The 16686-nt window shown below is 37.1% G+C and overlaps 1 protein-coding gene across 1 annotated transcript in view; it reads left to right on the top strand.

Moving 5' to 3' along the window:
* LOC109064790 (protocadherin-7-like) overlaps positions 1-15512 on the top strand; it is a 36472-nt gene extending 20960 nt beyond the window's left edge. Inside the window, exons 3-4 of the mRNA XM_042716733.1 lie at positions 11117-11315; positions 12541-15512. Of these exons, the coding sequence (XP_042572667.1) occupies positions 11117-11315; positions 12541-13043 (702 nt within the window). The 3' untranslated portion in view covers positions 13044-15512. The remainder of the gene's footprint in view (positions 1-11116; positions 11316-12540) is intronic.
* The last annotated feature ends 1174 nt before the right edge of the window (positions 15513-16686 follow it).

The raw sequence follows: 16686 nt of genomic DNA, 5'->3' as shown, positions 1-16686 counted from the left end.
ATATATATATATATATATATATATATATATATATATATATATATATATATATATATATATTAGGCCTGTCAATCAATTAAAATTTTTAATCTGATAACCATAGACCATTTATCTTGTTTCAAATGTTTATTTTGTCATCATTTGCTATATCCAGCAAAGTAAACCACAAGATTATTTCTGCAAGCTTTTTTCAAGATAAATTTAGGCCTCGTCCACACACATTTTGTATCGTATAGGCATTTCGTCCACAGGAATCCGGCGTTTTGGAAGTGTGAAACTGATATATTTTTTGAAACCAGGTCCCAGGGTGGGTAAATCTGAAAACGCCACCCTTGCGTTTTTGTGTGGACAGTGAATCCATATATTTTCTGAAACAATAACATCATCAGCCCACGTCTCGCTGCTAGTCAGCGCTATGTCACGTAACAGCAAGAAAAAAACATGAACAAACACTGATCGATTGCCTTTTTACTAACTAACATTAACCCAATTAATAAATGTATTGTTCCATGTTCGTTTGTATACCGTGCACAAAGTTTACGCGCATAGTCCAAGTCTTCTTCTCCATTTTTAGTGTATCTCTGTGGCAAAATTACAGGGCAACATACTGGTCTGGCATGTATACTACATCGTTTTGTGTCAGTTTTGTGGTTTCGTGTGGACGCAGATATTTCTTGAGACGAGAAAAAAAAAAAAAAGATCGGACAGGGAAAGCTCTGGCTTCGTGTGGACCTAGCCTTAGATGTCTTTCCAAAAAAGGACACTTAGAAACTCCAAAAGGACACCAAAGGAGCCCATATAAGCACATATAAAAGAAAAAAAAAATATCTGAATTTTATAGTCTGTGTACAGTGCAACAGCAAAAAGCTTTTTTTTACATTTAAGAGAAGTCAAGTTGTGATACCGAACAGGACCAACTGGAGATGCCAAAAAAAAAAAAATAATAATAATAATAATAAACCAACGGCCTGCTGACTGCATATATCTACTACTGTAGACAGATCCAGGCCCGGATTGGCTTATCGGGAGCACCAAGAGGATTCCCGGTGGGCCGGTCTGATTTTTGGGCCGCGACACCGGTGTTTTCATGCCACTGGTTTGAACTATGCTGTACTTAGACTGCCTGCACTCATTTTTTTTATAAATTATTTTCTCGCAGACCATATTACCTAAACAGAATAATTTGATTGAACCGGTGCATTGAATTGAACCATTCAAGTGAACTGATTCACTGAAAATAATATATTTTTTAAATGCTTTATATAAGACGATATTTACCCCACAATGTTTGATTAGTACCTCAAATTGTTTGCCGCCTTATATATTACACATTTACTTGTTAAAAACTCACTCGGCAACTGCAAACCATTTTTGAAAACAGCAGACATACTGTCATTCTGAAGCACGAGGTTAACGGATGTTCACTACTTTTAGTAAGCTACTCCCCGACACTGGATGTTAATTATGCCTTTGTCACAGAAAGAGCCTATTCTCACAGTGGACGTCATAAGATGAACCTAGATGATGAAGGCTTCACAGAGATGAGCGATTGCGTCTGAGAGGAATTGAGAATGGGGAGGCAGACTGAAAGAGTGTAGTGTGCTCTGCCTAATAACGCCCCTCTGTGTCACACGCATACACACACTGAAGTTATTGTCACAGCAACCGCAGCATGTCGTGAGACATTTTGTTTAAAACTATGCGTGACACAGGGGTGTGTTCGCTGTCTGGGCCGCTGAGTGTAGGTGTGTACAAATTTATTGTTTTGCATTCAGAGACTGTGAAAATCGCATGATTACGTATTTTCATCTCGCCGAATGTCACCTCAATGACAAGTTTCTGACAGGAAACAGAGCCAAGATTGCTCGTGCATACATGTATGTTCGTTGTCAAAACTGCATGTAGCATAACTGATTAAAAACGCCGTCTTACATAGCATGAGCTCTTCTGCATGTGAAAATAAGTCATCAGGCACAGGACATACTTATACAGCTCATTATACACACATTGCAAGACATCCTTACTCACTTCACTAAGTATTTATATTTTTATTTTTGTGGTGTCTGTAACAGAACTGCTTTGTTTGGTTGCTGGTCAGTATAAAATGGACAATAGAAGACGGTGTGTGTGTGCATGTGTATGTGTGGGTATAGCTTTTTGTCACAAGTGGGTATTCATTAAATTTCTCTGTCTCACCATAGATATATACCCAGACACACACATGTGAAATTCCTATGCACAACACACACACACACATATGAAGGCAAGGCTGTAGCTGAAGCATCCTGTTTACTTCGTAAAGCACAATGAGACTTTTATGTGGAAGTCTGAGACGATGATGAGGGAAAAACCATAAATATCACCTCCACACACACACAGTGCTTGCTACTATCAGGACACCCTCATTAAGTGAGCATTGTTCTCAACGAAACGAACCAGGAAGACAAGAGACGTCTGTCAAACATGCACCTAATCATTATCTTTTATTCAGTCAAAGCCCAATCACATATGGATTAGTTTGCCCTCCACTCAAGAGCTTAATCTGTCCCAAATGTTGTGTGGCTGGTTAAACAGCTTTGCTTCAGACGATGCACTTTGGTTCCTCTAGGAATTAAGTGCTTACACTTGTTTGACTTTGACTCAGCTGTGGCGCTTTGACTGAAGTCAGATGTCTGGCTTCATTAAACTAATTATAATGGAGAAACTCACTGTAAGGTCACGCAATGTGTATAAAAGCCTTAAACAAAATTTTAAAATGTGATATATAACATAAAATGTGATGTATATATAACAGCCAGTGGGAGTTAGTTAGCAATGTTACTCTAGAAAAAAAAAGAAAAAAGAAAAAAAAAACACACACACATTGTAGACATTTCTTTTTTTTAATTCTTAGTTGAATGTTAAGTTCAAAAGATCATTCATGTGAAAGAAATCTTTTGAAATCTTATTATAAATGTCTTTACTGTCACTTTTGATTATTATTATTATTATATTGGTTGCATTTAAATCAATACAAATAATGTGTATCGATTACTGTCAGTGTAAATGCTGTCAGTGTGAGAAAGGATAGACTAATGAGTCATTATGCAAATACTATGCTGCCATCATGGCAGATTTTGAATCTTGAAACTCTTTCTTTTTAAATTTCTTAAGAAGTATAATGTTAATATTCTGATCCCAGAGTGCGCATGATCCAAGATATCAAATTCTGCTCATGTAATTTCTCAAGCCTTCAACCCTTTTTCTGCTCCTTAGCCTGTCCCCTCAAGACTATCAATAAAAATGCCAAAAACAAGTTTTAAAAATAGTATAAATCTCGCAAAAATCAAAGTATACGGCAGACCTGAGGCTCAATATTATTATTAAAGAGTGTGTAAGAAAGCACTGATGTCATTCCATTCACAGCATGTTTGAGAAATTGACAGTGCTTGATTTTGTCCACTAAGGGGCACTGGTGCCCGTCTTCCTTCGTGACTTTGTATTGCAGTCAGTTGATAACCCTACTGCAACAGTTAATGTGCGCTAATCCACGCTTGTATATCTGTGTGTGTTTGTGTGTGTGTGTGTGTGTGTGTGTGTCTTCTAGCGCAACCACTTCTTACCTCTGTTTGCTCGCTGCTCTTCTCATGACACACTCTCCAAATCTCTCTTTCTCACTCTCCCTCCATGACTCTCTCTCTCTCTCTCTGCAGTGCCTCTTTCACTGCATGGTGATTATTATTCCTCACACAGACTCAGTGCTGATACTCAGATACTGCTGAGCAGCCCTGTAAATCACCTGGAGCTGGGAGAGAGGAAAAAAGAAAGAGAGAGAGGATGGGAGATATACAGAGAAAGATGAGAGAATTCAAAGGTGGGCTGAATGAACGATCGAGGTTATAACAGCAAGGGAATTCAAGGAAGAAAAAGGAATGAGAGTTACGGATTATGAGGAGAAACAAGGGAGAAGGAAGAGAGCTGAAAGTAAGAGTGAGGGGGAGCGTTAGTGTAAAATGCTGCAGTCAGAGCGAGCCGTGGTGCAGGATGATCATCAGGAGTATCTGTCACGCTATTGCAGAACACATACGCATCTCTGTGACCTTTATCCCGCTGCAAAAACTCCAGTCCGGTGCACACGTTCACTTATCCTTCTCATGTCATTGAGCAGGAGACGTTCAGGAAATTGTAAATGATGTGTGCGTCTTTCCGTATATCTCCATCCTACACAAACTTACGCTTGTCAGGTTGCCACCTGCTTGTATTAATAACTGTCAGTGTTTGCTGTGGTTACACACAGGCGATTGAAATTGTTTTCCACAGGACAGGCATTTGAGTGAATACTAAACTAAAGTAAACCAACAACGGAAAATTGTCTCTCTGTGTGAGTGCAATTTTACATCTTCCTTTAATGCCTTTAAGACCCACATTTGTAAATACTTGTGTCATGTATTGCTGCCTTTTGGGCAAACACTGCTATTCAAGAAGAAAACTTTATTGCTTACAGGCGACTCTTTCATAGCTCAGGACAAAAGAAAATTCTGTAAAAAAAAAAAAAACCCTAAGACTTTCCTCCTACCACTAAACAGAAAATATTTTTTTAGAAACAAATTTTTAATCAAAGAAAGATTCATTCTGTTTCTCTTCATTGATTTGTTTAGCTGTCCCTCCAGCATAATATGCTATTACATAGGTGAATACTATAGGTGCAATACATTAGCAGTAGGTGGTGACAAGTGCATCTACTTTTGTGCATTAGGAGTGAGTGAGTCATTGAATCATTAGCACAACAGATTTGTTTTTTTGTTTTTTGTTTTTTTTAAAAAGACTAAAACAAGTCTGAAAAGCTTATGGCAAATTTAGATGTCCCAGTACTTTTCGTATGCTAAAAAGATTTAAACAGCTTCAACATAGGCACATTGAAAAGAAAAAAAAAACCTACATCAATTTTTTTGCAAAATATGTACTTACACAAAAAAAATCACTTCAATTTCCAGGTGAAAAAAAAAAAAAAAACCTAGTGCCAGTAAAACAACAAAAAAGTATTATTACAGGAGTAAATTGTCATCTAATAAAGACATATTTGTGTGGTTTCTTTTAAGAATACTATGTTATGTCCTCAAAACACTTTTACCATAGTGCATTGTTCGTAAACTAATTGCATCACATAACCAGATACACATATATGGCTTTTCTGACATGGTAAACTTGCTTGGTACCTCACCTGGTAAAACACTGTACTTGCTCTCGTAAAAGCCTGTGAAACACGAGTCACAAGAAAAAAGTTCAAAGACTTGTAGAAGCAAGCTAAAATGGCATTCATGCTTCAGCAAATGCATTTTTATAGCTTTGGTTAACACTAACACTTAGGTTTTGGGTTTAGTCTAAGTACAAAAGCAACGTGATATCATTTTGAATTGTGACATTTTTAATGACCATGGGTTGCACCGTTTAGAATCTCTTTAAGCCTCATTCTCATATGTCCAACCAATGATATTATCCTTTACACCCACACTTGAATGTCACTTGCTTATTCAAGAATCATTCTTTGAGGGGAGATAAAGCAGGCATGTGATTCATAAGGGAGAGTCAGTACATGAATGAGAATGATTCAACAATGAACAAAATATGAGTAGGGATGCATCACGCTGTTGGTTCTCTTATGAAACATGACAGGGTTGTCATTTTTATGTGAACTAACCCTTTTAGGTCTCTGTTTTGGAAGAATTTGATGAGAAATGTTTGAGTTTACATTGAAATCTCTGAAGACTTCTTGTTTAAACTTTTATCTGGGCAAATCTGAGATTTTGTTGAAAACGTTTGCTCCCTAGATGAGAGAGAACAGAATAGACTAGAAAAGAATATTAATAGAAGAGAAAAGTTATAATTCAGACAAAAATGCAATGGAATATGCAGGATAGTTAACAGGACAGTTTTTGCACACTAATCGTGAATAAAACTGATTTTACAGTTAATGGCAGAGGCCTGAGGGTCTCTTCTATGCTGTTTGAATGATGTCACTAATTGAATGTACTTAGTTGGAACACACTATAGATCCATATCCAAATCAGCTAACTTGAATTATTCATTGTATGCGGCATGCCCTTTCAATATGCAGAGTCATAGAACGCAGAGGAGAGGCTAAGCACTAATTAATCAGGCCTCGTTAATTTCCTTTGAGCCGTCAGGTAAGAGTGTTTCTCTCTAATTATGTTGATGACTGCGGAAAGCAGACACACATACACACACTCAGGCCTGAAACCTCACAAACAAGATTGTTAGATGTGCATGCACACCGCTGTAGATGTGGACACACACACACACACACACAAGCGCGAGCACACAAAGGCAGGCAGGCTGTGATGCACACCTGGTTTAACAGACAGTCACATCAGTAAACATACACAGACACAGTTGGATGTCATGCTGGAAAGAGAAAGGAAATGGCCTGTGTCAGATTAAAGGGTTGGTTTTTAATGTTTGCCGTCAAAGTCCATTAATATTCTATCAGCTCTGTTTCTGCTGCTGGTGGACTGACTGGACCCCAGCCAAGACCCAAGAACACACACACACACACATCCAAAAGCCCAACCTTTGTGACTTTAGCCAGAGTCTGCTTTTCACACACATTCACACAGCCAAACCTCTGTGTCTTTAGCCAAACTTTTCTCTCACAAACACAAACAACCACAAAGCCAAAAGCTTAACCTCTGTGACTGATGCGCTCTCAGTTTCTGCCTCCCACACAAACAATATGCCTCATCATATTGCGACAATATGGAATAGCGTGTGTGCTACAAAAACTCAAATGATATACTCTAATTATATACAATTAGTATACTGTAAAACATTCTATTTTTCATAGATAGCAATGTAACATGATATACAGGTGCAGCTTCTAAATATGCATTATATCTGCATATTAAAGAGCCCAGTGGAACATTTTATTCAAAGGTTTACTCAAATATATGGTGCAGAAGAGGATGAAGTTCTATGTTCTTCTTCACTGGAGTGTAAGATTCGTTTCAGATGTACATTACCGTTCAAAGATTTGGGGTTGGAAAGATGTTTTAAAATGTATTTTTGAAAATATTTTTAATTTGAAATATTATTATAATTTTAAACAAATATTTTCTATTTTAATATATTTTAAAATGTCATTTAATCTTGTGATGCAAAGCAGAATTTTCAGCAGCCATTACTTCAATCTTAAGTGTCACATGAACCTTCAGAAATCATTCTATGCTGATTTGGTGCTCAAGAAACATTTATTATATAATATATTAAATATTAATATTATATATATTCATATATTTCTGTAGAAGATGTGATCATTATTATTATTATTATTAAATCTCACAACCTCAGATCTTTGAATATATATATATATAATTTTTTTTTTTTTTTTTTTTTTTTTTTCTCATAAAGAGACACCGTTTTTGACTAGCACTTATCTGGCCTTGGAAGAATATAAAAAACGATATCTTAAACGAGATGAGTTGAAATCTATTTACTTTCCTTTTTTGAAATTTTAGAAGAGACACACTTGAGATTACAGTGGCCTTTTTTCTCAGGAAGAAAAAAAAAATCAGAGAAGCAAGAGACTTAAGTAACAGCTCCATTTATTCACCATTTAAACTCAGTTAAGAGAAACAAAGATATTAAAGAGATCTCATTTGTGATTTTTCCTCTTCTTATAAGAGACCTTAACCCACAGGTTAGCAAGGCTTTAATTGAAAGCGTTGCTCAATAGATAATACACAATGACAGTGAGAATCACTCTTAAACTAAGCTTAATGATAACTACTTAAAACAATGGCTCGCTATTTAGGGAAACTCCAACAAACCTTAAGACAAACCTTTAGCTGCTTTCTCTGCTAATTACACTTTCTCAGCCAAAGAAGCAAAATATTCAGCTAAAATTGATTCTGTGCAGCTTATTTGGAGCAACCTATTGTATAGCTACATTAGCTATGAAACCTCGAAAGTGAGTAGGTGAAACTCAATTCAGTGGGAAATTTCTAGAAACCCTTCAGGCAGTTGTATGGATAAAATGATGCTCCACAATGTTCTGAAATGTTCTTCATGAGCTACTTTCTAAGATTTAAATGTTGATATCGTTCTTAAATATGAAGTTAATTAATCTTCATCAAACAAATTAAATGAAGGCGTTAGTGTAAATGCAGGCTTGGGTAATCGGTATACAGTGGCAAACATAAACCAGCAGTGCTTGGCAATTCAACATGAAATCCGCCGTAATCTGATTGGTTCCACTGTGTCGATAAGACAATGCAGCAAACAGGCTTATATTCCCACCCATGTTATTGAGCCTCTAGTCCCACCCTCATACAGTCAAATGAGCCAGTGTACAGTTCTCATAGCAAGAAATGGGTTTTGTTGAATTATGATGACTTCGGGCCAAAAAAAAAACTATATATAGAAGAGTTTTTTATTGGTAGAACTGATTTTGAAATGCATTCCTGTAGCTCAAACAGCAGAGCTTGGTATATAAATAAAACACATTTCATAGCATACTAGTATTGATAAAAAAAAAAAAAAAAAAAATGGATTTCATAGGGCCCTACAGAGGTCATGAATTCAATTCCCAGGGAATGCTTGGGCTGAAAAAATTATACCCTAAGTGCAGTGTAAGTCTCTTCAGATAATAGTAGCTGCAAAAAGCAAAAAATAAATTTTGATGTCACCACTGAAAGTTCATAAGGCTGTTTATTATTCTATACAGACTGAATAATGATTAAATGGTTAGTTGCATTTTTTTTAATTTCCATTCAGAATTGTTTTCCCCTGCAGTTTATAATCAGAACAGACCTGCAACTCATTTCTGGGTCACTATGCACCAGTTGAGAAACCACTTATATAATGTATCTGTAACTGCACAATGTTTGTCTCTCTAGCGTCCAGGAGAGCTGCACTCAGTGTATGAGTTAGACCTGAGGAGATCCCCAGTCTTAATTGAAAGGCAGAAATTCCGAGAAAAGTGAGGAATGGAGTTAGTAAACGATGGTGGGGAATTATGGGTCAATAAAACAGCATCCCATTGAGACTTCCAGCAAGGGTCAAGAGCACTGCATTGATTGGCTCAACATAAAGCTGAGTAGAGAGAGAGAGTGTGTGTGTGAGGGTGTGTGTGTGTGTGTGTGTGTGTGTGTGTGTGTGTGTGTGTGTGTGTGTGTGTGTGTGTGTGTGTGTGTGTGTGTGTGTGTGTGTGTGTGTGTGCACTGTACTGTATATTGAATACTTAAGGAATAAAAAAGCAGAATGTAATGCACAGTATGTGTGGTCTTTTTTTAAAGGGGTAATGCAGTTTCAGACTTTGATATTATGTTTCACAAGGTTAATTTATAAAGTTTGCTAATTTGTTGCACCAAAGAAGGTCCAATTTTTGTAAAAATTATATTTTTCCTCATTTTCATTCTGTGAAACTTCACATAATTTTTTATGGGGCAAAATCGGAAGTAAATGCCCATTGCTATGATTGGCTAACTTCATCATGCTGTATCTATGTCCTCCTTTACTGCATGCTGTGTTTGATACTCAAGATGGAAAGTGCTGTGATAAAGCCGTGTGTTTAAACATGAGGCAGAAGAAATTAAAAGATGAAAACAGTAAAACACTACACATTGTGTGAAGGGTTAATGTAGCAATGGTAAAATAAACTACAAATATTCAATTCAAGCAAGTATCTCTGGTCCAGGTATATAACAATATTATTAGCAACATTCAAACAATGATAAAATGATAAAGGAGTCTTAAACACTGACATTTATTACAAACACAATGCAAGATTAAAAATAAATGTACTTACCTGTGTTGCCTCCAAGGACAAAAGGCTTGGCACTTCTGTATCTTTCAATAAAAGGTATTGTGTAAAGCATGTTTAGAATAATTTTAATAATTCAATATTTTACCCTCTTATATGTGTAATTTTCAAAAACATTTTGATTCTCCATTCATGACTACTCCAGATCAGGCTTGCCGTCCCGCAAAACCTCTCAAGTGTCAGAACCATGTCAGACATCGGTTCGCAGACAAAACAGATGATTTGTTCTATAAGTGTTCATTTGTCGCTTGCTACATTTGACACCTGACACCCATAAAGTCTGATTCATCACCCTCTCTCCTCTCTGTTACGATTCCACTTCCCCCCAGTGAAAAATGAAACCATCAGATAATTACTCTGTTCATTTAACGTGCTCTCTCGCTCCAGTTCTCTCTCTGTTCACATTGTCTTGATTAAGGCAGACACCGGAGCATATAAATGTGCTTCTCATAAGGCAGTTCTCCTAACAGCTGTCAGTCATTGCTTCACTAGACACTAAAGGGACAATGTGGGACTTGTTTGGATGGCTAGACTTTCCCTTCATATCTCCTTTCGGTTTCAGGCAGCCACAATGGGACTTTATGATTTTGTTTGAGACTTTGAATGTGCTGATTTGCTAGTGTGAGATTAGGTTGGGGAGATGGAGTCACACCTATAGATGAAGCCATAAAACACATGCCATAAAGTTTTCCATGGGGTGTAATAAAAGGTGTTGTTTCTTATTAAATTTGCAACTATATTTTTATATTTTCTGAAGAAAATGTGAGTGGTGCTTTCCAATGCAAAACTTGATGCTATGGTTGCAGGGTTAAAACTAGAGCTTGGGGACCTGATACAGTCTATTATCTGATATGTTATTTTTCATTATTCTAACTTGAAATTTCATTTTGGCCTGATTTTGTTCAAAATAATGTCACACCTGTTCATTCTTCAATTTTGAGTATACCAGAGCCTTAACTAAAGTTGAAGTGTCAATTTAGTATAATTGAGATACTATTGTAGTTGTTATTAATATTTTGAGTTTTTAATTTTTATATTTTAATAATTTTGTATCATCTATCTATCTATCTATCTATCTATCTATCTATCTATCTTTCTATCTATCTATCTATCTATCTATCTATCTATCTATCTATCTATCTATCTGTCTGTCTGTCTGTCTGTCTGTCTGTCTGTCTGTCTGTCTATTTAAGAGAGATCATTGTGAAATCAGATCAAACAAAGGTGATATACAGATAATCTTCACTGATGTAATACCTACTGTCACCTATCACGTTTTAATCCCATGTCTCTCCGCAGCCCCTCAGAAGAGTGACATTCTCTGTGGTGAGTCAGGCTCCTGATCAAGGCTGCTATGATAGTGGAGTGGAGGACTCTGAGACCCCAAGCAGCAAGAGCTCCTCTGGACCCAGACTGGGATCTTTACCACTGCCTGAGGATGGATATGAAAGGACAACACCAGAAGGGAGCGTAGGCGAAGAGGAGCATGTGGAAAATGGTAAAAAGCCATCTGTGGGAAAGGTCTGAGACCACTAGTGAAAAATAACGCGCATATGTTCTTTTTTGTTCTTTTTGTTCTTTTGTTTGCTTTAAAGGGTAGATCACCCAAAAATAAAAAATTCAAAAGAAGAAATATTGAAGAATGTTGGTAGCTAAACAGTTTTGGTTAATTTTAACTTCCACTGTATAGACAAAACACACAAAGACAATTCTCAGAATAGCTTATTTTATGTTCCACATAACAAAGACAGTCATGAAGTTTTGGAATATTATGTGGCTGAGTAAAATATGACAAAAAAAATACCTGTATTTTCATGGCATTTATAATTTTTAAACATACTGGGTACAGAAACTAAAAGAAGATGTATGCGAGTTGGCTTAGTTCATTTAGTAAATAGATACTTCAGTTATTTCCACACTTAAGTATGTCCATTAAAATGTATTCTAGAAGCTTTTGTTTCTTTTACTATTCACTTCTCTTTTTTTTTTTTTGCTCTTTGGTACTTTATAATTAAGTTAAAAGCACATTAGAGCTGCTCCATTGCAGTGGCTCAGTACTTTAATCATGAGTACAGGTACGCAGTATCGGGCCCTATAAAATACATTTAAATGTCTCAGGGAATTGTGAGAATATCAGTTTACATTTTATTATATAATGACTTGTGTTTTTACTTCTAAAATCTGTGCATTTAACAGTGTTTACTGTAAAACTAGTTAAAATGTCCCATTAGATCTACTATAGTTTGTCACGGTATATAGTAAAGGAACTTACAATTAAACAGTGTTTTTTTTAAAGAATTTTACAGAATTTTAAAGCATTTTTATAGTATTTTTATATTGTAGAGTGAGGTTCAAAAGACCACTAGTGTCAATTGTTTTATTTTTTATTTTTTTATTTATTATTTTATTATTTTATTTTATACTCTGTCCTTGTTATTAAATTAAAATATTAACATTCAAACATTTTCTAAGAATTTGGATTGTTCTCGTTTTGGTTTGTTCTTCTCCTTTGTAGTATATTACAGCAGTACTCAAACTGACATGAACCTGGTCCCAGACCTTTGGACGACACTGTAGACAGACAGAGTCATTTATTCTCCAGGGACATCATGAGTGTCTAAAACTTGACAGTCTGAGCAAAAAATTTTGACCTATGACCATATTTCAGTAGAGACAGTTCCATGACAGGATATCCTAAAACTGCCTCTTTTTCTGTTCCTCAGACCCCAGGCAGCTCCCTGACGTGGCTCTGACAGGAAAGTGCACACGAGAATGTGATGATTTTGGTCACTCTGACACCTGCTGGATGCCTGTGCCACCATCACCACGCAGACGCATGGAACCACCCCAACTGTCCACCTTCGCCTCGCCCGGCGATAACAACAACAACACGGAGGACGACAGTGACCGAGAGGAAGACGGAGATGGAGGTACGGATAAGAGCAGCGGAGGAAGCGAGGAGGTCCGGGATTCACTCGCAAATGGAGATCCGCTCGGAACGCTCAGCCGTCGGGACCGGAACAGGAACATGGGCGACCACAACCGTAATCTCCTGAACCGGAAAATGACCTCGGCATCCTATGACACGTTCAGCAGCGCTGGCTTTGGCCGTCGTCCGGATGAAGAAGACTCACACCCACCAGAGGTCATTCCGCTTACGAGGACGGGGGGCGACTATAAGACCACCTCGTGCCTCACTCTGTCTCGCAGGGAAGTGTACCTGTGAGCTGCAGGCAGCCCCCTCGCTACGGGACAGCCCAGAGCAACTTCACTGCATCAAGCAGGAGCATCATTGAGAGACTAGCGCATACCTGTTCAAAACAGGCGTCTTCTCCTTGCCAAAAATTCATCATCAGTTCATTTCTCTAGATGCAAAATATCAAAGTTGAGGAGAAAAAGTGAATCATCTTTTATTCTTTCATAAACTTGGATATACTTTGTCAATGGCAAACATTTGCATGTTAGGCCTCCCACAGACAGGGGGCGATGTGGGGACTGATGGACAAAATCCAATCACAGACCATATAAATGGATGCTCATTTCATCCAATTGTGGCACTTCATGAAAATAAAACCATGTAGCATCAGGAAAAAGGAAATCGTAACCAATCATAGGGCGACAGCGGCATCTCTAGTTTCCTGTTGCTGAGCCAATACGGTTATTTAATTACAGTCACACGGTAAACACTAGACATGTAAATTCTTTCATCACAGACTTTTAGATAGAAAAAAAAGAAAAAAGTCTGATCATCCATTTTTATCATTTGTAAAGCTACTTGTTTTTCTTTTATTAACAAATATGGGAATATACTACAGCTCTCAGTAGTGCTTCATAGGTTTCGGATTAAATTCTTCGCTATTTCATTGCTTCTGTAATGGAGCAATTATCACAATGACTGTTAAATTACCATCCCATCAGATCTCAGAGTTGAAATCAGCCAATTAAATCATGTGACATACTCTGTACACAGCACAAACATACACACACACACACACACTGATACATGTCTATATCCATTTAATGCAGATGTGTGTGTAAAAGTGTATGTACTGTATAAACGGACATTTTGGCATACCTGAGGCTTTTTTTGAGAAATGGTTTTTTGAAAGTAGATGTAGCATTTTTGCCTGCTTGATCTTCAACTAGTATATAAGACACTGAAGTGTATTTGAATAACTAATCATCTGTGTAAAGTGCATACACAGGGGCATTCAACAATGTTTAGATACATCTATACTATACTATAAACGACAAATATACTGTATCTCATCCCTTTTAAGTAGAGCTCATATTTAAACCAAATTTCTTTAAAGGCAACACTGCATGAGGATGATCTAATGCTTATTTTGTTAAATAAGAATCAGATTTTGTTGTTTTTCTGAGGATATAACCTGTTTAGGAGGGGAGTGTGCGAGCGTGTGTGAATTCAAAGCGAGGTCGTTGAAGAGCTAGATCTTTAATTTAGCCAGAAATGACACACACACACACACACACACACACAATGTAGTTGTTCAAATACCTGTATTACAGTTCAAACAAATCAAGACATTTTAATGAGTCTTTGTTAATCTTACGGCAGCCTCGTCCAGGTCTTGGCACCTCATCAAGCCTCTGGAATTTTCAAATTGAGTTTAGGAATGGCTTTTTTTTAGCTCTTGATATGCATTGTAAGTACAATCTGATTGATAAGAACAAATTGACATGTATTTCACCAACTCTCAGGAAACTTGAGATTCAGTGTGTGTTCTCGGCCCATTATCAACGCTGAGGTTTAGTCTGCGCTCCGAATTTGTCCTCACAAGGCCATACTGTTGGGGAGCCTGTTTTCTCACCCTTTCCCTTTTTCAGACTCACTGTACCTGTAAACGGTGTCCGAAGTGTGCGTGTTTCCTGGCTTCCCATGGTGAGAATTGCAGACTCATCTCTTTCACTTCACGGAACAGCCTTGGGTCTGGAGCGGGACTGGTGGACTCCAGTCCATCTATGCCAAAATCTGTCCAGCTATTTCAGTTTTACTGGAAGCACTGGTGCACAAACTTACCTGAAAAAGACTAGCCCAGAACCTGCGGTTCAGTGCCTGGATGAGAGGAAATTGCTGAACTGGCCTAAACAGGGTTTGTGAAACCGGAGGACTCGAGAGGAGGGAATCTGTCTCTAAAGATGCCGTGTTTCCTTTCAAGGTTTATAGGCTAAATATGCTGTTATACAGCAGTCTGTAAGTAGTGTACAGTATGGGGTGCATAACGGACTACGTATATGAAACCGTATGTTTTCTTTCTTTTTTTTTTTTTTACTGCACGTTTACCTAACAGTTCAACTCACTGCTAAAAGGGGAGGGCAAAATAACATTGTGTCTAAAGCGTAACATTCACTTGAACTTTTTTATGAGATAAACACTGAACTCATGTACTCTCCCAACATCTGCCATTTTACTGCTACCCTGTAGAGAAATGACCACTGAACTTTAACCTGAAAGGCATGTTGACGGTCTTTAATCCTGCACCTGTGAGGAAAATGTTTTTTATTTCTCTGTTTTTATGCTATGTGAAAGAGGAGTTTTTGAAGCTCTCTCTCATGGAGCGTTCATTGCATTTGTTATGACAAATAACAAATCAAAAGGGGTTGAAATGGTTTGAAAGTTTGATATGTGACATGTAAAAGTTTGATTTTGACATTAAAACACCTTTAAACCGTGTTCTGCTTTCTTTTTCACTCTTGAACTTACAGTTTGATTCATTTTGCGCATGTATTGATTGCATATTACTGAATATAGTGATAAAGATGTTTCTTTTGCACTCCTGCGCCCTGCTGGTAAGAGAGAAAATTACATTCTTTATGCTGTACACTTCACATCTGATGAGCGTCCTCTTATGTTAAATTAAGACACATTTGAAACTCTATTTGTACACTTTCACTTCTTGATTTAACATAATAATGATTTGTTATATTAAACTTTTTATGACACAGATTAGTAATTAAAGGGCTAGTCCACCCAAAAATTACCCCATGATTTACTCACCCTCAACTTTCTTCTTTCAGACAAATACAGTCAGAGTTATATTGAAAAAAATATATATATATTTGTCCTGGTTCTTCTACGCTTTATAATGGCAGTAAATGGCTGCTGATATTCAATAATCCAGTAGAATTCCAATAAAGTGCATCTGTCCATCATAAAAAAAGTGCTCCACATGGCTTTGGGAGGGTTCATAAAGGCCATGCAGTTTTGCAAGAAAAAAATAAATATAGCCAAATGTCCTTAAAGAATAAGATGAAAGTGTTAAATAAATTAGCCATAAAAGAAGCAACATAACAGTGAACATAGGTAAAGCTTTTTATTGCTGAGGAAATGGAGGAGTGTATGCCTACTTGAAAACGGATGCAGAGCTTGCTTTGCTTCTGCTCAACAGGGTTTTGGCCTACAAAAAAATGCATCACTCCTGCAGCACTCCTCACCTTAAAGGGACAGTTCACCCAAAAATGAAAATTCTGTCATCATTAACTCAACCTTCCTATGTAAGTTTCTTTTTGGAGAATGTTGGTAACCAAACAGTTGATGATAGCCATTGACTTCTATAGTATGGGATATAATACTATTGAAGCCATTGGCTAAATATTTACTTACCAACATTCTTGTTCAACAGAAGAAAGCATACAGGTATGGAACAACATAAATGATGACAATATTTTCATTTTGGGATGAACTATCCCTTTGAGGTGCGGTCACATTTACCATGATTTAAAGAATTCTTTCTGGCAAAATGCAGTAATTTCAATAGGAATCCAGCCAATAAGGAATTTTACATGAGGGCAAAAGATTTCACGAGTTGGTCACACATATTCTCCATACTGACCAACAGAAGCTGCTT

This window comes from Cyprinus carpio, chromosome B1 (assembly GCF_018340385.1).
Source record: "Cyprinus carpio isolate SPL01 chromosome B1, ASM1834038v1, whole genome shotgun sequence".
NCBI lineage: Eukaryota > Metazoa > Chordata > Actinopteri > Cypriniformes > Cyprinidae > Cyprinus > Cyprinus carpio.
The sequence above is the reverse complement of the archived record's forward strand: the minus strand, read 5'-3'. Positions and strand labels throughout refer to the sequence as shown.